This window comes from Oncorhynchus masou, chromosome 24 (assembly GCF_036934945.1).
Source record: "Oncorhynchus masou masou isolate Uvic2021 chromosome 24, UVic_Omas_1.1, whole genome shotgun sequence".
In the NCBI taxonomy this organism is placed as follows: Eukaryota; Metazoa; Chordata; class Actinopteri; order Salmoniformes; family Salmonidae; genus Oncorhynchus; species Oncorhynchus masou.
The window spans coordinates 90,899,367-90,923,837 of record NC_088235.1 but is presented as its reverse complement, the minus strand read 5'-3'; the positions used below and the strand labels follow the sequence as shown (position 1 = coordinate 90,923,837).

The 24,471-nt window shown below is 44.4% G+C and overlaps 1 protein-coding gene across 2 annotated transcripts in view; it reads left to right on the top strand.

Moving 5' to 3' along the window:
• Window positions 1-24,471, top strand: part of LOC135512995 (palladin-like) — a 98,291-nt gene that overhangs the window by 60,762 nt on the left and 13,058 nt on the right. Inside the window, exons 1-3 of one of the 2 annotated variants that reach the window (XM_064935586.1) lie at window positions 5,833-5,956; window positions 20,518-21,198; window positions 22,422-22,563. In XM_064935586.1, the coding sequence (XP_064791658.1) occupies window positions 20,708-21,198; window positions 22,422-22,563 (633 nt within the window). In that variant the 5' untranslated portion in view covers window positions 5,833-5,956; window positions 20,518-20,707. Of the gene's footprint in view, window positions 1-5,832; window positions 5,957-20,517; window positions 21,199-22,421; window positions 22,564-24,471 lie in introns of those variants that run through there. The other variant, XM_064935584.1, reaches the window with a different exon arrangement.

The following is a 24,471-nucleotide window of genomic DNA, read 5'->3' as shown; positions in this document are numbered from 1 at the left end:
TGCAGTGACACATCTGGAAACCAGGTTGACCGGAAACCAGATTGCATACCCGAGAGAATACTATAGACATCAAGAAAGCCAGTCAGTTGATTATTGACAAGTTGTTCCAACACTTTTGATAAACAGGACAAAATAGAAATAGGCATTTAACAGTTAGGATCAGCTTGATCTCCCCCTTTAAATAAAGGACGAACCGTGGCTATCTTCCAAGCAATGGGAACCTCCTCAGAAAGCATAGACAGGTTAAAAAGGTTGGAGGTAGGCTTGGCGGTGATATGAGCAGCAACAATAAATAAGAAAGGGTCTAAACCATCTGACCCAGATGTTTTATGGTGTCAAGATTCAGGAGCTCCTTTAGCACCTTGGACTCAGTGACTGCCTACAGGGAGAAACTTGTAGTGGGGCAGTGGAAAAAGAGGGAGATGCATAGTCGTATTAGAAGGGGTGGGAGATGAGAAAATGTTGGACGAGCAAGGAGGCATGCCTGAGTCAAATAGGAATCCTGACTTAATCACTGAAGTGGTGATTAAAGAGCTCAGCCATGTGCTTCTTGTCAGTAACAACAACATCATCAACTTTAAGGGACATGGGCAGCTGTGAGGAGGCGGGTTTTTTCTCCAGGTCTTTAACCGTTTTCCAGAACTTCTTGGGGTTAGACCCACATACAACTGCTCCTAAAGTAACTATCCTTCCGGATAGCCTGCGTGCACTTATTTCTCATTTGCCTGAACGATAGCCAGTCAGACTGAGTATGTGTGTGCCGAGCCTTTTGCCAAATTCAATTCTTGATGTGGAGTAACTGCAAGATCACGGTCGAACCAGGGGCTGAACCTGTTTTTAATTCTAATTTTCTTTATGGGGGTGTTTGTTAACAATACCCCTGAAAATATATAAAAAAGAAGGTCCAAGCATCTTCGACAGAGACGATCAAGATGATTCTATACCATTTTACAGAGGCCAGGTCATGAAGGAAGGCTTGGTCAGTCATGAAAGTTTTTTAGCAAGCGTCTATGACAAATCAGGACAGCTCGTTTCACTGAGCAGTCATTACAAACACAGGCTGCAAAACAGTGATCACTAAGGTCATTACAGAAAACACCAGACTGATACCTATCAGGATTATTTGTGAGGATAACATCGAGGGGAGTTGCCTTTTCTGGGTGTTTGGAGTCATACCTTGTGGGATTGTCAATAATGTGAGAAAGATTTAATTGCTTTAGGACATGGTCAAGGGGTTTAAAGATGTCCCAGTTTAGGTCACCTAGCAGGATAAATTCAGACTTAGTGTAAGGGGCCAGGGGAGAGCTTAGGGCAGGTAGGGTACAAGTGCTGATGGAGGACGATAGCATCCAGCAACAGTCAACAAAGAGCAATTTGAAAGTTTAATGCTTAAAACCAGAAAATCGAACATCAGTATTCAAAACACTCTTCAGATGGCAACAAGATCATATTGTACAGAGATTTCATTGGGTAACATGATTACAAAGCCGGTTTATAAAAAACCATTGTATGGTGAGGGGTTACGCTAGTGGAACACCTCGACAACATTCAGCTGAAAAGGCAACGCGCGAAATTCAAAAATATTTTTTAGAAATATGTAACTTTCATACATTCACAAGTTCAATACACCAAATTAAAGATAAACTTTTTGTTAATCTACCCATCATGTCCGATTTCAAATAGGCTTTACAGTGAAAGCGCAACATATGATTATGTTAGGTCAGAGCCTAGTCACAAAACACATACATCCATTTTCCAGCCAAAGAGAGGAGTCACAAAAAGCAGAAATAGAGATAAAATGAATCACTAGTCTTTGATGATCTTCATCAGATGACACTCATAGGACTTCATGTTACACAATACATGTGTGTTTTGTTCGATAAAGTGCATATTTATATCCAAAAATCTCAGTTTACATTGGCGCGTTACATTCAGTAATGTTTTGCTTCCAAAACATCCGGTGATTTTGCAGAGAGCCACATCAATTTACAGAAATAGTCATCATAAACTTTAATATAAGATACAAGTACTATGCACAGAATTAGAGATATACTTCTCCTTAATGCAACCACTGTGTCAGATTTAAAAAAACAACAAATCAAGCCATACAGATATCCGCCATGTTGGAGTCAACAGAAGTCTGAAATAGCGTTATAAATATTCACTTACCTTTGATGATCTTCATCAGAATGCACTCCCAGGAATCCCATGCCCACAAGAAATGTTTGATTTGTTCGATAAAGTACATCATTTATGTCCAAATACCTCCTTTTGTTAGCACGTTCAGTTCACAAATCCAAACTCACGACGCGCGGGCAAGGTCCAGGCGAAAGTTCAGAAGAAAAGGCATATTACAGTTCGTAGAAACATGTCAAACGATGTATAGAATCAATCTTAAGGATGTTTTTATCATAAATCTTCAATAATGTTCCAACCGGAGAATTCCTTTGTCTTCAGAATTGCAATGGAACTTTCACGTGAATGCGCGTGACCAGCTCATGCCACTCTGGCAGACCTCTGACTCATTCAGCTCCCATTCCCCCCTCCTTTACAGTAGAAGCATCAAACAAGGTTCTAAAGACTGTTGACATCTAGTGGAAGCCTTAGGAAGTGCAATTTGACCCCATAGACACTGTATATTCGATAGGCAATGAGTTGAAAAACTACAAACCTCAGATTTCCCACTTCCTGATTGGATTTTTCTCAGGTTTTCGCCTGCCATATGAGTTCTGTTATACTCACAGACATCATTCAAACAGTTTTAGAAATTTCAGAGTGTGTTCTATTCAAATCCAATCTGCATATATTAGCAACTGGGCCTGAGTAGCTGGCAGTTTACTCTGGGCTAGCTTTTCATCCAAACATGAAAATGCTGCCCCCTATCCCAAACAGGTTATGATACAGTATATGTCCATGGGAAGTTACGCATTTATGGTAGAAATGTGTTTTGGGGCTATCATGATGGAACATTCCTAGCTGGAGGGAGTTCCTGGAAAGAATACTTAGGTGCTCAGTTGGCTTTTGCCTGGGAGAGAGCAGGCTGGGCAGGTAACAGGTTGGCTAGAGTAAAGTTATTGTCACTCCCTGACCATAGAGAGCCCTTGGTTCTCTATGGTTTTGTAGGTCAGGGCGTGACTAGAGGGGTGTTCTAGTTTTCCTATTTCTATGTTGGTGTACTTGGTATGGTTCCCAATTAGGGGAAGCTGTTTATCGTTGTCTCTAATTGGGGATCATACTTAAGTTTTCCATTGTTCCCACCTGGGTTGTGGGATATGGGTTTGTGTAAGTGCATGTGGCACCACAGATGTAACATTTTGTTGTTTTTATTGTTTTGTTTGGAAGTTTCGCTTTATTAAAAGATGTGGAACTTTAATCACGCTGCGCCTTGGTCCGTCTCTCATCACGATCGTGACAGAATATCCTACCACGAAAAGACCAAGCAGCGTACAACGGAGGGTAAAGTGAGTTTGACCTGGGAAGAGATAATGGGAGGTTGCGAGACCCTTTTTGGGCAGGAGTCGCAGAGTAATCGGGAAGGACAGCGACGACACCGGGGCCGCGGCCCCAGAAACCCTAAGATTGTTTTTGGGGGGGCACATGGAGCTGGTGGTCGGGCAGCGAAGAGTGCCAGAGCCTGTTTGGGAGTCAATGGAGGAGTGCAATGAGGGACACCGGAGAGAAGAGTTAGCGAGGCGTATGCTGCAGCGCAGGCATGCTGAAGAGCAGGTCATCAGTCCGGTGCCATCTGTGCCAGCTCCTCGCACTCACCCTGAAGAGCCAGAGACCGTCAGGGAGGCGATGGAGAAGTTGGGAGAGCGAGAGAGGAGAGAGATGTTGTGCAGGTGTGTTCTGCTCAACATTCAGCCTGAAGAGCCTTTCAGCAGTCTGTTGAAGTCTGTGCTGGCTCCACGCACCAGGCCTCCAGTGCGCCTCCTCAATCCCGCTCCTAGGCCGGAGCCTTCCTCTGTGCCAGTGCCCAGTCCAGGCACGGCCTCCAGTCTCCCTCCAAGGCCGGAGCCTTACTCTGTGTCGGTGCCCTGTCCAGGCATGGTGTCCAGTCCCGCTCCAAGGCCGGAGCCCTCCTCTGCGCCGGTGCCCAGTCCAGGCAAGGTGTCCAGTCCCGCTCCAAGGCTGGAGCCTTCCTCTGCGCCAGTGCCCAGTCCGGGTGCGGAGTCCAACCCTGCTCCATGACCGGAGCCTTCCTCGGCGCTGGTGCCCAGTCCGGGCGCTGCGTCCAACCCAGCTCCATGGCCGGGGCCCTCTGCTCCGATGCCCAGGCATGATGTTCAGCCCGGCGCGATGGCCCGGATATGGGACCCGCACCAGAGTCCCCACCGACACCAGTCACCCCCCCTGCTCTCCTCATTTGGTTTCAGGTCTTGCGGACGGAGTTCGCACCTTTGGGGGGGGGGGGGTGTACTGTCACGCCCTGACCATAGAGAGCCCTTGGTTCTCTATGGTGTTGTAGGTCAGGGCGTTACTAGGGTGTTCTAGTTTCCCTATTTCTCTGTTGGTGTACTTGGTATGATTCCCAATTAGAGACAGCTGTTTATCGTTGTCTCTAATTGGGGATCATACTTACGTTCTCCATTGTTCCCACCTGGGTTGGGGAAATGGGTTTTGTGTATGTAGCACCACTGATGTCACGTTTCGTTGTTTATTGTTTTGTTTGGAAATTTCGCTTTATTAAATATGTGGAACTAATCACACTGCGCCTTGGTCCATCTCTCATCACAGATATATCTGGGAGAGAGCAGGCAGGGCAGGTAACAGGTTGGCTAGAGTAGAGTTATACCTGGGAGAGAGCAGGCTGGGCAGGTAACATGTTGGCTAGAGTAGAGTTATACCTGGGAGAGAGCAGGCTGGGCAGGTAACATGTTGGCTAGAGTAGAGTTATACCTGAGTTTTGTTATAGGCAAAGAGTTGTTGCCGGAATAGTTTGGACTGAGAATATGTTTGATTTATTCAAGTCTTTGTCAACGACCTGTTTGTTATTTTCTGTACAAAGTTTATTGGTCAATTAGTCCTGCACCTGGTAATATTGTAAATAAAAGTCTCTAAGAGAGGTGAGCACCGGAACATCCTGTCTGTCTCCTCACTGTCCGATCCATCGCTTCGGTTAGTGCTTTGTCTTTGTGTTTGTGGACCGTAGTGCTCTATGGTCTTGTGTTCAGAACCGTGTTGCTCTGGCTGCCAGGCTTTGTCACATATCTGTGCTGTGATTCAGAGCTGTACCCACAGCAGAGACCTTGTGTTTATGAGGTGTAGCTCGTAAACTCTCTAATGCTGTATTAACAATCACTTTCTTATAGAGGCGTTGGTTTTATGGAAACATGTATGTTAAAGAGACACATATGGAACTGAGTTGTTTCTTCATTATCCGCTGCCTGGCAAGATCAAGACAGTCCTAAAGTTCATGTGCAACGTTTTTCATTAGTCATGCCATTAATGTAAAAAAATACAAATTTTGTTTATTAGCTGATTGGTTACATTTGTTGCCCTAAATGTGAATCTGGAGTGTGAATTAATGCGTACAGAGAACTAGCCAGAGAAAGAAGAGAAAACGCTTGAGATAAAGAATGAGGAAAGTAGAAGAGACCCAGGAAGGATCGATAACAGCAAGGCAGATCATTCCTCAACAACCTCCAGACAGTGGGCAGTCCTTAAAAGAACATGACGATGGAGGATTGTTATTCTAGGAGCCTGGTTCTGAAAGGGAAGTCTCTAGATCAATGGCCCGTGTTGCAGAGCTTTTACTGTGAAACGGAGGCTTTTATTGTGAAGAAGGTTTAGGCTGACTCATGCAGAGAGCAAGGGAGGCTGAGTCTGGCTGCTGACTGCTCTATATATGCTGCTCCGCTACCTGGCAGACTGGCAGAAACAACCACACACACACTCCTCCTGGGGAATACCTGAGCCGCAGACAGACACACTCACCTGGGCCACGTCACTGAAGGTATTACTCTTTCTTACAAATTCTTTACAGAATCAGACACAACATTTGTCAATTTAACACACTTCAGTGGAAGTGAGCGTTTATGGAGAGAGGGGAAGGGAGAGGGAGAGAGGGGAAGGGAGAGGGAGAGAGGGTGACAAGCAAGCAGCAAGATTCTCTTCATTAACGCTAAGTCAAGTTCAGTTCATTAGAGAGAAAGAAGACGATGTGAACACACCACATTAGCATAGCCACTGTTGCTTTATGCTGAGCTCACTGCCTCAATGAAAGACAGTGTTGCCATTGTTCTTGTTTATGTGGTAAAACTTTGTGGGCTAAAACTGATCTCAAAATCAGTTAAAATCACAATCTGTCATTTATGCTTCTGAAGAACTAAAAAGGGTTGAATTGAGAGATGGAATGAAGGAGTACAGAATAAGGAGAGACACAAATGATAGAGAAGGAGAACCAGGAACACTTTTTCGTAATTTCTGTCTGCTTTGCCAGCCCCTTAGACAGTTAATGTAAAAAGCATGTGTTGGAGTATGGATGTGTGGTTTGTAGGACAGAGAGAGGCGGAGATAGAAACCCATTCATTTACTGGAAGTTCTGGGAAGTGGTTATTCTGGAAAGGATAGGGCTGGAGGCAACTGGCTGCTTTACTGAGGGTGATAGGGTCTATGAGGTTGATAAAGCGTAGTTGTGTGAGATGCTTTATTCTGGGTTGTGTCAGTGTTGTGTTAGTGGTGAAGGACCCGTTGTGTTTTTGTATAGGTCAGTTGTGTGGTGCCCCTTTGGGGTCTGATAGATTAGTTAGCACAATAGTCTGTCAGGAAAGAATAGTAGTGTCAGGTTTGGCTTTAGTCCTTCACTGGATTCTCTTGTTTCTACCCCCTCCCTTCCCCTCACTTTCTCTGGCTCTCCTCCTCTTTCTCATTCTCCCTCTCCACTCCTGCTGCTAATCCCATTTGATGGCGATGTCTTTCCCATTCCAATCCCAGGAAGAATGTCTTGAGCATTCCTGCAATACAGAAAAACGCTCGGACCCGGACAGAGGGAAGGAAAAAGGGGGAGGGAAGGTGGAATGGGAGGGAGGGATGCAGGGAAGGAGGGAGGAAGCGAGGGAGGAAGGGAGGGAGCTCACTGTTCATTCTCTGCACTTCTCACCTATTATTTGATTCTACATAAAATGGCTCCCAAGATAGACGGATTAAATAGAGGGGAGAGAGAGAGAGATGGTTGGGGGAGAGACATAATTTAAGGGGTTGATGGGAGCTGGAGCAACCCTGAACTGTTAGTCTGGTCAGAATGAGCCACACGCTCTGTGCAGTTGTTACAGTGGGGGAAAAGAAAACAGTCTGGTTCTGTTTTATGTGTTGTGTGTGCAATTAGAGCCAGAGAGAGAGGGAGGGAGTGGGGTACAGACAGAGCAAGGGAGGAGGTGAAAGAGAGAAACATGGAGAGGTTGAAAATACATTTGGAGAACAAAGACAGAGAGAAATTGAGTGGGACATGGAGAGAGAGAGAGAATGGGAGTTGATAACAAAAAGTCATATTTTACTTTATGCTTTTCTGGTTTCCTTTGTTGTCTATATGAAAAATGTCAGGGACTACTCCTGCCAATGCAGAACCTCAAGTTGAACTGATCTAGGAGCTGAGTCTAGGGGGGTATGAAATGTCCATGGAAAGTTGGACGGCTCCGTCTCCTCTCTCTCTCCTGAGGAGGAGCACTCAGCCAAACCATGGGAGGAGGGATTTAGGGAGAGCTGAGTCGCTGTGAGTGAAGAGTTAGGGCCTGCATGGTGGTAAATTAGCCTGTGATGTGGGTCAGGTCAATGGGTTAACTGTGGTTCTAAACCTGACTGGACTGGAGGTTCGGCCAACATGCACCTCCATGTGGAAAGGATATGATTTAGACTGTACTTTCATTCAAAATATCCAAATTGTGTGTGTACATGTAGGCCTACTTGTGTATGTACTGTCTCTGTTTGTTTTTTTATGCGCTTTGTGTGCGCACAGCCCACACCTGTTTGAGGGCTTCACTTGAATTTGTTGATGGAAGTTTATCACGATCTGAAGTGATGATGTCAAACATAAACATTCAGCTATCTCGCTGGGGGTGTTTGTATACAGGAGTCCTGTGAACTGTTATTGCAGCCGCTTACCGTAAACTTAACAAAGGACTCGTCTCCCCATCCTCTAATAGAACTCCAAATGGTTGTCTAAAAAAGAGCTTTGTTCTTATTAGAGACCCTTGGTGACCAATGTATGTGTAATGACCTGCTACTTTGCTGTTTTTGCTGTAAATACAGATGTCATAGTGCAAACATTATTCTGCAGCGATGGGACAAATCATTAAGAACTGTGTTATGGTGATTTTGGCCCATAGCTAATGGATTCCTGTTTCTTGCTACAGCCACCAGTGTTGTGTCTCCACAACAGGAGAAGATACCTATTGATGGCACATCAATCCATCAGTATTTCCTTAATTAAAGTCAACCAACTAAGTAGTAGCTAATAGTCAGTCAGGTAGATAACCAGCCAGTTAGTCAGAGTCTATCAGTCTCAGTCAGTTCAGTCAGTCAATATGTCAGACAGTGTGACAGACTAGGCTGTTTCCGGCATGGATCAGTCAAGTGCAGGTTGACGCGCTGTAAGATGTAATGGGTGTGTGTTAATACAGGTGAAGGAAGTGTGAAACATGCTGTCAGGGACAGTGAGACACTGATCATACTGTACCGTCTGTCTGCTCATGCTTGTGGAGGTGTGTTTGACAGAGAGAGCGAGGTGTATTTGCATGCGTGATTGCAGTGGGAGTCAGACTCAGGAGTCTCTGGTATTTCCCATGCTCCTATTGATTTCACCCTGCGTTTCTGGATCTGGTCTGATAAACTCTTGGCCCGGGGCATTGGTTTGGGGCCAGCATGTTGTTGTGTTTCCACTGTATCTCACACACACACACACAGCGGCTGTATTTGTTTTGGAGGTGGAATGCCAGGGCTCCATTCCGTTGTTTAGGTATATATCATTCATGTTTGACAAGGCCACACTTTTTAAAAGCTGTAGACTGGCATGGTGACGTGTGGTTAAACAGTGACACACACACACACACACACACTCATAAACACACATTAATATGTAGGTACAAGTCTGATTGTTGGAAAATGTACAACTGTTGTTCAGACATTTGAGTAGATCAACAGCTTTTCACTTATTCATAGCTGGCTTGTACAGTATGTACACACAGTGCAGCAGGAAGCTTAGCCCCTTGTTGCTGTTTACAGAAAGAACCCCCTCATTATTGGCTATTTACACTCAACTACTTCCTGTCATCCCATGGTCGCTTCCTGTCATCAGTGACTGCTGCTGGCGGAATCCCATAAACCCTTTCCCTCCTCTACTCCTAGTCAACCAGCGGCTAAGACATTCTTCCCTTCCCCGTACCCAAACAAGCGAGGTTGTAAAACCCAGCGATGGCTCACAGCTTGCATGGTGGCATGTCAGTCAGTCAAACTGTAGATCTGTATATCTGTATAGACTAGAGGCCATCATTGTCTAGGAAGCACAAACCAGTAACTGTGTGTGTAAACAGGACCTTTATAGACATGTTGATTAGAGAGAGCATTGATTAAAGACAGCATGATTAGAGAGAGCATTGATTAAAGACAGCATGATTAGAGAGAGCGTTGATTGAGGACAGCATGATTAGAGTCACGGAGAAGAGGCAGCTCTGTGGCTGGCATGGTATGTTTCAACTTGCTCTGACTGCTATAACATGGTCTGTTTCAGCTTGCTCTGACAGCTATAACATGGTCTGTTTCAGCTTGCTCTGACTGCTATAACATGGTCTGTTTCAGCTTGCTCTGACTTTTACAACATGGTATATTTCAGCTTGCTCTGACTGCTATAACATGGTCTGTTTCAGCTTGCTCTGACTGCTATAACATGGTCTGTTTCAACTTGCTCTGACTGCTATAACATGGTCTGTTTCAGCTTGCTCTGACTGCTATAACATGGTCTGTTTCAGCTTGCTCTGACTGCTATAACATGGTATATTTCAGCTTGCTCTGACTGCTATAACATGGTCTGTTTCAGCTTGCTCTGACTGCTATAACATGGTCTGTTTCAGCTTGCTCTGACTGCTATAACATGGTATATTTCAGCTTGCTCTGACTGCTATAACATGGTCTGTTTCAGCTTGCTCTGACTGTTACAACATGGTATATTTCAGCTTGCTCTGACTGCTATAACATGGTCTGTTTCAGCTTGCTCTGACTGCTATAACATGGTCTATTTCAGCTTGCTCTGACTGCTATAACATGGTCTGTTTCAGCTTGCTCTGACTGTTATAACATGGTATGTTTCAACTTGCTCTGACAGCTACAACATGGTCTGTTTCAGCTTGCTCTGACTGCTACAACATGGTCTGTTTCAGCTTGCTCTGACTGCTACAACATGGTCTGTTTCAGCTTGCTCTGACTGCTACAACATGGTCTGTTTCAGCTTGCTCTGACTGCTATAACATGGTCTGTTTCAGCTTGCTCTGACTGCTATAACATGGTATATTTCAGCTTGCTCTGACAGCTATAACATGGTCTGTTTCAGCTTGCTCTGACTGTTACAACATGGTCTATTTCAGCTTGCTCTGACAGCTACAACATGGTCTGTTTCAGCTTGCTCTGACTGTTACAACATGGTATATTTCAGCTTGCTCTGACAGCTACAACATGGTCTGTTTCAGCTTGCTCTGACTGTTACAACATGGTATATTTCAGCTTGCTGACTGTTACAACATGGTCTGTTTCACAACATGGTCTGTTTCAGCTTGCTCTGACTGTTACAACATGGTATGTTTCAGCTTGCTTTGACTGCTACAACATGGTCTGTTTCAGCTTGCTCTGACTGTTATAACATGGTCTATTTCAGCTTGCTCTGACTGCTATAACATGGTCTGTTTCAGCTTGCTCTGACTGTTACAACATGGTATATTTCAGCTTGCTCTGACTGTTAACATGGTCTATTTCAGCTTGCTCTGACTGCTACAACATGGTCTGTTTCAGCTTGCTCTGACTGCTACAACATGGTATGTTTCAGCTTGCTCTGACTGCTATAACATGGTCTGTTTCAGCTTGCTCTGACTGTTACAACATGGTATATTTCAGCTTGCTCTGACTGCTATAACATGGTCTGTTTCAGCTTGCTCTGACTGCTATAACATGGTCTGTTTCAACTTGCTCTGTCTGCTATAACATGGTCTGTTTCAGCTTGCTCTGACTGTTACAACATGGTATATTTCAGCTTGCTCTGACAGCTACAACATGGTCTGTTTCAGCTTGCTCTGACTGCTACAACATGGTGTATTTCAGCTTGCTCTGACTGCTATAACATGGTATATTTCAGCTTGCTCTGACTGTTACAACATGGTATATTTCAGCTTGCTCTGACAGCTATAACATGGTCTGTTTCAGCTTGCTCTGACTGTTACAACATGGTATATTTCAGCTTGCTCTGACAGCTACAACATGGTCTGTTTCAGCTTGCTCTGACTGTTACAACATGGTCTGTTTCAGCTTGCTCTGACTGTTACATCATGGTATGTTTCAGCTTGCTCTGACTGTTACAACATGGTATATTTCAGCTTGCTCTGACTGTTACAACATGGTATATTTCAGCTTGCTCTGACAGCTACAACATGGTCTGTTTCAGCTTGCTCTGACTGTTACAACATGGTATATTTCAGCTTGCTCTGACAGCTACAACATGGTCTGTTTCAGCTTGCTCTGACTGTTACAACATGGTATATTTCAGCTTGCTCTGACAGCTATAACATGGTCTGTTTCAGCTTGCTCTGACTGTTACAACATGGTATATTTCAGCTTGCTCTGACAGCTACAACATGGTCTGTTTCAGCTTGCTCTGACTGCTATAACATGGTATATTTCAGCTTGCTCTGACTGTTACAACATGGTATATTTCAGCTTGCTCTGACAGCTACAACATGGTCTGTTTCAGCTTGCTCTGACTGTTACAACATGGTATATTTCAGCTTGCTCTGACAGCTACAACATGGTCTGTTTCAGCTTGCTCTGACTGCTACAACATGGTCTGTTTCAGCTTGCTCTGACTGCTATAACATGGTCTGTTTCAGCTTGCTCTGACTGCTACAACATGGTCTGTTTCAGCTTGCTCTGACTGCTATAACATGGTCTGTTTCAGCTTGCTCTGACAGCTACAACATGGTCTGTTTCAGCTTGCTCTGACTGCATGGTATATTTCAGCTTGCTCTGACTGTTACAACCTGGTCTGTTTCAGCTTGCTCTGACTGTTACAACATGGTATATTTCAGCTTGCTCTGACTGCTACAACATGGTCTGTTTCAGCTTGCTCTGACTGTTACAACATGGTATATTTCAGCTTGCTCTGACAGCTACAACATGGTCTGTTTCAGCTTGCTCTGACTGTTACAACATGGTATGTTTCAGCTTGCTCTGACAGCTACAACATGGTCTGTTTCAGCTTGCTCTGACAGCTACGACATGGTCTGTTTCAGCTTGCTCTGACTGCTATAACATGGTCTGTTTCAGCTTGCTCTGACTGCTATAACATGGTCTGTTTCAGCTTGCTCTGACTGTTACAACATGGTCTGTTTCAGCTTGCTCTGACAGCTACAACATGGTCTGTTTCAGCTTGCTCTGACTGCTACAACATGGTCTGTTTCAGCTTGCTCTGACTGCTACAACATGGTCTGTTTCAGCTTGCTACATTATGCTATAAAAGACAGATTCAATGAACTCTTACTCAGACAAGCGGTACCTGACTCTGTTAAGCTCAGTGATGCTGCTAATCTTTGCATGTAGGAACTGGAGTTAAAAAACCACCACCAGAATAATTGTATAATTGACGTGTTATTATGAGTATAATTGAATGCTGAATGGTAAGTAAATCAAAAAGTTTTTCCTGAAGCGCTCTCTCATTGTGTTCAATGTTAAAGAATTTACACCCAGGAACCAGGCCAACTGAGTGACGCAGTGGTCTAAGGCACATCCCTACAGACACCCCGGTTCGAATCCAGGCTGTATCACAACTGGCCATGATTGGGAGTCCCATAGGGCGAGCACATTTGGCCTACTATTGTCCGGATTTGGCCGGTGTAGGCTGTCATTGAAAATAAGAATTTGTTCTTAACTGACTTGCCTAATCAAATATAGGTTAAATTATTATAATTTAAAAAAAAGTATTTTTCATGATGAGAGAAAAAGAGATATCATTTAACAGCCTATTAATACCTCCAAATGGAGGCTGAGAGAGAAGGATAAGGAGAAAGAGAGAGAGATTTAACTGTAATGTAGCGTTACAGTTTGGAATGACAGAGCTGAGCTCTGCAGTTTTTTCACACTGTAACTGGGTGTTGTGTGGGCCAGTTGGCTCAGCTCGGTACAGCACAACACTGGGCCGTTGACATGGAGACAGAGAGCAGGACGTTCCCTCCCTCCCTCCCTGCAAGGCCCTACTGCACCGCAAGACAGAGGAACCGACTGTCAGAGGAACCGACTGTCAGAGGAACCGACTGTCAGAGGAACCGAGGAAATAAGTGAATTAACGTCAGTCATTTCAGCAGTTTCTGTCATTTATTACCTGCTCACAGGAGAGAGAACGGTTTTACCAAGTACCAACTCAGAGCTTTGTACCTTGTAGAAAGTCTGTCTACATACAGTAAGTGTAGACCTACAGTTTTGTTTCTTGTACCCCAGAGAGTCAGACTGGCATCTAGAAAAAATGCAGTTGAGAATAGCTGTAGGAAAAGACCCTTTCAGACTAAACAAGGCATGTGGAGAGTTGAATGTTAATTGCTGTAAATTAATAGGCTGTATGGTTTTAAGTCAATGAACATCCACCTCTTTAAAAAAAAGTTTACCCCCTTTTCTCCCCAATTTCGTGGTATCCAATTGTTAGTAGTTAGTAGTTAGCTATCTTGTCTCATCGTTACAACTCTGGTACGGGCTCGGGAGAGACGAAGGTGGAAAGGCATGCGTCCTCTAAAACACAACCCAACCAAGCTCCACTGCTTCTTAACACAGCGCGCATCCAACCCGGAAGCCAGCCGCACCAATGTGTCAGAGGAAACACTGTGCACCTGGCAACCTGGTCAGCGTGCACTGCACCCGACCCGCCACAGGAGTCACTGGTGTGCGATGAGACAAGGATATCCCTACCGGCCAAACCCTCCCTAACCTGGACGACGCTAGGCCAATTGTGTGTCGCCCCATGGACCTCCCGGCTGCGACAGAGCCTGGGCTCGAACCCAGTGTCTCTGGTGAACCAGCTAGCATTCAAGACAAATAGATCCGTCCTGTTCGGTTATCAATAGAGAAAGAGCTTGATTGAGAGAGATGGAATAGTTCTCTGAGTAATTTCATAAGTGGATGTTGGCTAGGCAGATCTGGTTGAAGGCTGGACCATGCAGGGTCACAGTGTCAGGGTTACGTAGTGTCAGGCTGGCCCACACCTGCTATCCTGGAGGCAGACAGACATTTTAAAGGACAATAAAATGACTGATGATGCTGAACAATTACACTGTCTGATCTTCTCACAGACAATATGATAATATATTATCTGACAAATGCTAATTCAATGGAAACATTGAAATTAAAGTAAAATGTCAGAGTTGACATACAATACAATTGGAAAGTTAGTGATATGCAGAAAGTGTGACAAATATCTCTTAATCATGTGATTGCCCTTTAGTAAACTACGGAAGTGGAATTGGACTGTAGTAACTGTTCTATATAAAGAAATAACACCTTTTAAGGCAAGGAGATGATGTCAGTCAGTCATAGCCAGCCAACATCCACTCTGCCCCCCCCCCCCCATATACTCAGGAGAATTCTAGAGACCGGAGAAAAAACACTAAGACAACTTTTTGGATATATTTGTAAATTCAAACTGGGCTCCTAGCAATGAGATTCTCCAAGATATTCTAGGCAGGCTGGAAACAATCAGGTGGGTAATTAACAGGTGCAGCTACGTGGACAAACTGTTTTAAAGGCTCTCCACATGATTGAACGCATAACACAGGCAGTCCGGCAGTGAAGTAGTCTGTTGAAGAGAGAAAGACAAGGCGCTGAGGAAATGAAGCGTGTTTCCCCTCTGCTTGAGCGAGCGGGTGAGGCGAGGAGAGGCGCTTCTGCCTCATGCGCTGAGAGAACATAGCCAAAAAAGGAATGAAAACGTTACAGAGGAGTGGACGCCGAGGCTGGCTCTCTCAGCAGATGCCAAACTATTCTTGTAAAAGTGCTCTTTTGGTGGAGGCTTGAATGTCCAACATTGCTGGGATTTTTAGGAAAACACATGGTGAAAAGTGCGCTGCACTTGTGTGCTAATTCTTATAAACTGTAGCCTACAACAGCACACAGGTTATGACAGGTTGGAGTGATTGAAATAATGACTGTTTATTTGGGTCAGAAGTTCCACTGTTGATACACTCTTAGAAAAAAGGGTTCCAAAGGGTTCTTCGGCTGTAACCTGGAACCCTTTTTGGTTCCAGGTAGAACCCTTTTTGGTTACATGCAGAACCCTCTGTGGAAAGGGTTCTCTATTTTAGATACCACTTTTTTTTCTAAGAGTATACTAATGATGGGGGCATGTTTATTTTACCTTTATTTAACTAGGCAAGTCAGTTAAGAACAAATTCTTATTTACAATGACAGCCTAGGAACAGTGGGTTAACTGCCCTGTTCAGGGGCAGAACGACAGACTTTTACCTCGTCAGCTCAGGGATATGATCCATCAACCTTTCGGTTACTGGCCCAACATTCTAACCACTAGGCTACCTGCCGCCGTAAATGATCTGGAAGCATGTCGAATATCTGTCTTATGATGTTTTCATTGACAGAACTGACATTTTATTGTAAAATGTTCACTACCTTTGTTTAGTTCTTAACATGTTCATTATTATTTTGTATTATTCTTTATTCAGGAAAAACCAATTGAGATCAGGGTCTCATTCTCAAGGGTGTCCTGATCACAGTTATACAACAAATATGTCAAACAAAACAGCAATCAATACAATGTAAAATAAAAATATAAAATACAGTAGAAAGAGGGAGAGGAGGCTGGGGGAGGAAGTGTGGGAGGGGTGGGGGGTGGACCCTCGGACAGAAAATGAAAAATAGCAGAAAAAACTCTTCCTGATTATTCAGCATCTGGAACAGATTGTGGGAATGCAGGTCTAGTGGAGTCCTGATGACAAGGCATGTTGCTGTAGCTATAGTCTTCTACCCAGGCTTTCTGAAGGACTCACTACTAGTCACACTAAGACTGGGCCATTAACATGAAGGTCTCTGACACATTGGGGTTTTATAGCTTTCCCAAAGACCCTTCTCCCCTTCTGCTACCCTGAGAAGATAACTCTTCCATTTCATGTGTGTCCTAGACTTCCCACTCTACAGTCCTGTTACAAGCCCCCAGACGCAAGTAAAATATGTCCCTGTAATTTACCCCTTCAAAGCATGGAGTGGACATAGGATGCGTAGTTTACTCGCCCCCCTTTTTTCATTCCAGTCTACAATGTCACGTTGTATAAATGATTGGAGACAGGCGCAGGAATATGTAATAGGGGGTTTTAATACTCCACTAAAAATACAGCATGCCATGAAACATCACGGGGACGAAGCCCAAAACAAACATGTTTACAAAAACACAGGGATGTAACCCAAACAAAAGAGTGAGGTAAAACCTCTAATAAATACAAGGGACGAGACCCGCAATACACTATACATGAGACGAGACCCGTAAGAACAAGTGCACAACAATACATGCGAGACAACAATACATGGGAGACCCATAAGAACAAGACCCATGATACGAGAAGAACAAGTGCACAACAATACATGAGACAAGACCGTAATAACAATACATGGGAGGAGACCCGTAAGAACAAGTGCACAACAATACATGAGACCCGTAATAACAATACAGACCCATAAGAACAAGTGCACAACAATACATGAGACGAGACCCGTAAGAACAAGTGCACAACAATACATGAGACGAGACCCGTAAGAACAAGTGCACAACAATACATGAGACCCGTAAGAACAAGTGCACAACAATACGAGACCCGTAAGAACAAGTGCACAACAATACATGAGACGAGACCCGTAAGAACAAGTGCACAACAATACATGAGACGAGACCCATAAGAACAAGTGCACAACAATACATGAGACGAGACCCGTAAGAACAAGTGCACAACAATACATGAGACGAGACCCGTAATAACAATACATGGGAGGAGACCCGTAAGAACAAGTGCACAACAATACATGAGACGAGACCTGTAAGAACAAGTGCACAACAATACATGAGACCCGTAATAACCAATGCACAACAATACATGGGACAAGACCCCTAATAACAATACATGAGGCGAGACCCGTAAGAACAAGTGCACAACAATACATGGGACGAGACCCGTAATAACAAGTGCACAACAATACATGGGACGAGACCCGTAATAACAATACATGGGAGGAGACCCGTAATAACCAATGCACAACAATACATGGGACAAGACCCCTAATAACAATACATGAGACGAGACCCGTAAGAACAAGTGCACAACAATACATGGGACGAGACCCGTAATAACAAGTGTACAACAATACATGGGACGAGACCCGTAATAACAAGTGCACAACAATACATCATGGGACGAGACCCGTAATAACAAGTGCACAACAATACATGGGACGAGACCCGTAATAACAAGTGCACAACAATACATCATGGGACGAGACCCGTAATAACAAGTGCACAACAAAACATGGGACGAGACCCGTAATAACAAGTGCACTATACACGCAGCACAAAAGCCGAAATAACAAAGCACAGGTACTCACAAGACCATGGACATGGGAACAATAACCGACAAGACAACGCTGAACAGAGGGCACATATATACAGTTATTAAATCAGGGGAATTGGAGTCAGGTGTGCGTAATGAGACAGTTCAGTGACGCCTAGAGGTCGGTGACGTAAACCTCCAAGACTGGTGCACGGAATGAGCAGCAGTACCGAGGGAATCCGTGACAGTACCCCCCCTGACGGTCCATCAGGGCGCCGAAGTTGCGTCGGACGGGCCAGTTGCAGCTGCTGAATTTGTGACGGCGTCGGACGGGTCAGAGGTTTCTTATCGGTCTATTAACTCATCGACAGCATGGTAAATCCATGAGTCAATCTTTTCAAACAACTCTTACACTAAAAGGGCATTATCATCATGTTCACAATTTCACAGTATTTCCATCACTGGACAGTTTATTAGGTACACCCATCTGGTACTGGGTCAGACTCCCCTTTGCCTCCAGAATAGCCTGACATCTTCAGGCATATATTCTACAAGGTGTTGGAAACATTTGTTGCTTAGTTGGTGTCAAGGGACCTAACGTGTGCCAGAAAACATTCCCCACACCATTACACCTCCGCCACCAGCCTGTGCTGTTGACACCAGTTAGGATGGGCCATGGACTCATGCTGTTTACACCAAATCCTGACTCTGCCATCAGCATGACGCAACATTTTCCACTCCTCAATTGTCCAGTGTTGGTGATCGTTTGCACACTGATCGTGCCGCTTCTTCTTGTTTTTAGCTGATAGGAGTGGAACCCGGTGTGGTGGTCTGCTGCAATAGCCCATCCATGACAAGGATTCCGAGATGTCGTTCTGCACACCACTGTTGTACTACGCCACTATTTGTCTGTGCATTATTCTTTTCATTCTCCTTCAACCTCATCAATGAGCTGTTTTCTCCCACAGGACTGCCTCTGACTGGATGTTTTTTGTTTGTTGCACCGTTCTCGGTAAACCCTAGACTCTGTAGTGCGTGAAAAGCCCAGGAGGACGGACGTTTCTGAGACACTGGATCTGGCACTCCTGGCACCTAACGTAGGTCACTCATTTTGCCCATTTCTAACATTCAATGGAACAGTAACTGAATGCCTCAATGCCTGTCTGCCTGCTTTATATAGCAAGCCACGGCTACGTGACTCATTGTCTATAGGAACGATACATTTTCGTGAACAGGGTGGTGTACCTAATAAACTGAGAGGTGAGTTTGACTACACTTCGCTACGTCCCATATGGCAAAATGTGTCGAATTACAGGAAATCAGTAGGATCAGTAACCTCCTGAAAGTCTTCGTTTCCCCATTCACTGATCCCAGACCAGGCCGGGCCAGAAGTGATGATTGTACAGTGAGTAGACCGTGTAGGAGGGCTCAGTGTGTGAAATCCTCATGCAGCCATACCTCTGTGACAGAATACAATACTCCATCATTAGGACTCACCCCTGCCTGAGGACAAGATGCGACAGAGACGTGTTTGTTTTTGTTGTTTCATCACATTTCCCTTTAAGAGATGTGAGCTGCCACACCTTGTCCCGAGCACAGTACTTATGTCTCTCTCCCGTCTGTACCGAAATCAATTACATTATTACAATGTTATTATCACGTATTTTATGACCATGCCTAGTCTTGTCCTTGACACCGCAGAGGTCATCACTCTGTTGAGCGTTTGTAATAATGGCAAAACTTCCTCACATTTCGTACTCCGGTCTCCTTTTAAAATGTTTTATTGTTTGATGTGGCTGTCGACAGGCTGGTCTTTTAAGTCTTTCTGGAGCTATCAGTCCCTGCACCCTGTGCAGTGGTTTCCTCCCCGCTAATCAGCACTTTACACAACGCACACACACACACACACACACACACACACACACACACACACACACACACACACACACACACACACACACACACACACACACACACACACACACACACACACACAGATGGTAGCTCGGATGGCTAGCTGAATTAACCACACCCCACGGTCCCCCTGAACCCTTTAACCTCAGGCCTGACAAGCTATCAATTCCAGGCTGGTGAAAAAACGTAATTCCTGGTCGAGGAACCCTGGACAGTCCAGTGCTGATGTCATCCCCACAACATTGTGTGTGCTTTTCAACTACTCACAGTAACAGCCTGTAACTTTAGAGCAATGTCTCAGCATGACTGGGATGCTCATTCTCTATGATTGTTAAATTGCCAATCACAATTGTCTATGTAATTTGCGTAACCAGAGAGAGACGGGGAACAGAGTATTGTGTCAGTCATGGGAAAAGGGATGACAGTCGAATGCTTTCGTAACATTTCTACAACGTGCCTGAAACCTTGTAGCAGTGTTAACTCATCCTGCCCAGCATTTTAGTGGGGTTGAGAGGATGTAGTGTGTTAGCGGGTATGTGTCCTATGTGCTGATTGGTGACCTGGGGGGGGGGAAACTACTGCTGCCTGGCTCTCTGGGCACTTCTACATTTCTACTGACTCTGACACAAAGATGTGGATATACAGGAGTCTAGTAAAGTACTGTATGAATTCCATTTGTGTGTGTGTGTGTTCCTGCTTTCACTTAGCTGACAAGCTTGTTTGAACTTTGTCCATTTTGTTGAATTTTTTAAAACTGTTTGACACGATCATTCACAGTGATCCCACTGTCCAGTAGATGATGCCCTTGTGTCCTTCCTTCCAGGAACGCAGAACAGTTGAAGCAGCTGCAGGATCAGATTATATTGGAACAGCAGGAAGCAGCCAATTGGATCCAACATCAGGAGCAAGAGCAGGAAGTCCCGCCTCTCCCACAGCAGCCCCCGGAAGTGCCCTCTCTGCCTTCTCCTCCTCTTCCCCCTCCTCCCTCCTTCCAGGAGCTGGAGAGCAGCGCCATGCAGACCAGCACCTTCAACTACGCCCGGCCAAAGCAGTTCATTGCTGCCCAGAGCCCTGGGGGGACTGGCCCTATGGGGGGCTATGTCACCCAGTCCTCGGGGTCCTCTGGTTCCAGCCTGCCCTCCCCCCTCTCCCCACCCACCTCACAAAAACCCTTCACCAGGGTTGTCCTGCCTCCCTTCAGTAAGGGCGGCAGCATTGAGTCTCAGTCCCCTTCCTCTCCCTCCTTCCCACCTCCACCTCCTCCCTTCCTCAGTAGCAGCATTTCATCCTTGTCAGGCCCTGCCAAAGACTTCCCTCCACCCCCTCCTCCCCCTCCTCCACCTGTCTCTTCGGCTCCCCCCTACTCCCTCACCCACTCCAACAGCTCCTCCCCCTTCACCTCCATGCCCCAATCACCTGCTGGCTTCCTGGCCTCTGTCCTTCCAGCCACACCCACTAGCCCATCCTTCAATGCCCTGGGCCTGCCTAAAGGGAACGGGACTATGTGAGTATCTATACACTGACTGTGCACAGTTTCACTGGCTCTCTGTGGGGCAGTACCCTATACTTTCAGACCCTTTCATTCCCCAGTCAAATGGGAGTGTAATGTATGCATATCAGTCAGTGAGTGACAGCCTGTAGCCAGGCTGGCTCTCCCTCTCCCTCCAAACCCATCAGGCCAGCCTGCCGCCTAGCAGCAGCTGGAGGTTGGAGGTCTGCTGCTCGATGGAAGATGACGTGTTTACATTCTTATACAGCATGTTTACAGCACAGAGACCAGGGCTATTACAGACATACACTCAACCTCAGCTCAGAGAGCACCGTCTCCTGTGTGTGTGTGTGTGTGTGTGTGTGTGTGTGTGTGTGTGTGTGTGTGTGTGTGTGTGTGTGTGTGTGTGTGTTAGAATGTTTTGCCCATATGGAAAATATACACAATGACTTGTGCGAAGAGAGTGACAAAGTCAAAGAAACAGATATTTGAAGGGTTTATGCATAGCTGAGATTTCAACTCACACTGCTGCACCCCCAAAGGGTACTGAAGGTGTTCCCATAGGAGAACCCTTTTCGGTTCCAGGTAGAAGTCTTTTGGGTTCCATGTAGGACCCTCTGTGGAAATGGTTTTACATGGAACCCAAAAGGCTTCTACCTGGAACCAAAATGGGTTCTTCAAGGGTTCTCCTATGGGGACAACTGCAGAACCCTTTTCGGGTTCTAGATGGCACCTTTTGGGAATTTTCCAAAATTCAATCATATTTCTCAAGTCAAAAAAGCCCCACCAGCTCAGGCCAGTCCTGACTATGAGGCGGATGCACCCAGAGTGAGCTTGGTCATGTTTATGTTTAGTTAACTGATAGAGATCTGGTGTTGTGTAGATAATCCTGACTGGAGAAAGCATCCACTATAATCTCCCCCCCTCTTTATCATCAAGACCTTTCCTCTGTCTGTTTTTCCCCTCACCATGGCATTCCTGCAGCAGGGGAGAGAGATAAGAGGACCCTGTGTAGAATGCTTGAGTTGGACAGATAAGAGAGAGAGAGGGAACGAGAGAGGAGAAAGAGAAGGGGCTTAATTCTGACTATCACAGCTTCAAATAAATCAGTCAGTCCAACACACACACAAACAACAGATGATATATCACGACACAGCAGCCGCTATTGAGTAGCTTGTGGGTTTAAAGGTCTGGGATGCCATGTTCTAATCCCCTGGTCTGTTGTTGTGTTCTGTCAGCAGTGCTTTTCCCCGGAAGCAGTCCAGAGGAACCCCACGCCTGGCCTCAGACTCGGACATCCAGGGAACCAAGGATGCTGTCATTCAGGACCTGGAGAGGAAGCTACGATTCAAGGAGGAGCGCATGAGCAACGGACAACAGGTGTGTGTGTGTTACTGATTGCCTTCACAACACTGTAGATGACTGTGTGTTTGTAGGTAACTAGGGAATGAAGCTGTTTTGTAACATTCATTAATACAATCACTCCATCAAGTCAAATGTCAATCCTATTTCATTTCCAACCATACTACATAGCGTAACTATACCTCAGATATGATCACAGACATACATACTACATAGTGTAACTATACTACAGACATACATACTACATAGTGTAACTATACCACAGATATGACCACAGACATACATACTACATCGCATAACTATACTACAGACATACATACTACATAGTGTAACTATACCACAGATATGATCAGACATACATACTACATAGTGTAACTATACCACAGATATGATCAGACATACATACACATAGTTTAACTATACCACAGATATGATCAGACATACATACTACGTAGTGTAACTATACCACAGATATGATCAGACATACATACTACATAGTGTAACTATACTACATATATGACCACAGACATACATACTACATAGCGTAACTATACCACAGCCATACATACTACATAGTGTAACTATACTACAGATATGATCACAGACATACATACTACAAAGCATAACTATACTACAGACATACATACTACATAGTGTAACTATACCACAGATATGATCAGACATACATACACATAGTGTAACTATACCACAGATATGATCAGACATACATACTACATAGTGTAACTATACTACAGATATGACCACAGACATACATACTACATAGCGTAACTATACTACAGACATACATACTACATAGCGTAACTATACTACAGACATACATACTACATCGCATAACTATACTACAGACATACATACTACATAGTGTATCTATACCACAGATATGATCAGACATACATACTATATAGCATAACTATACTACAGACATACATACTACATAGTGTAACTATACTACAGATATGACCACAGATATACATACTACATAGTGTAACTATACCACAGATATGATCACAGACATACATACTACATAGCGTAACTATACTACAGATATGACCAGACATACATACTACATAGCGTAACTATACTACAGATATGATCACAGACATACCTATTACATAGCATAACTATACTACATATATGATCACAGACATACATACTACATAGCGTAACTATACCAGACATACATACTACATAGCGTAACTATACTACAGACATACATACTACATAGCATAACTATACTACAGACATACATACTACATAGACAGATATGATACAGACATACATACTACATAGCATAACTATACTACAGACATACATACTACATAGTGTAACTATACTACAGACATACTATACATACTACATAGCGTAACTATATACAGACAGACATACATAATGATCACTGACATACATGCTACATAGCATAACTATACTACAGACATACATACTACATAGCTAACTATACTACAGATATGACCAGACATACATACTACATAGCATAACTGTACTACATAGCATAACTATACTACAGACATACATACTACATAGCGTAACTATACTACAGATATGATCACAGACATACATACTACATAGCGTAACTATACCACAGACATACATACTACATAGCGTAACTATACCACAGACATACATACTACATAGCATAACTATACTACAGACATACAGTACATACTACATAGCGTAACTATACTACAGACATACCTACTACATAGCGTAACTATACTACAGATATGACCACAGACATACATACTACATAGCATAACTATACCACAGACATACATACTACATAGCGTAACTATACTACAGATATGACCACAGACATACATACCACATAGCATAAATATACTACAGACATACAGTACATACTACATAGCGTAACTATACCACAGACAT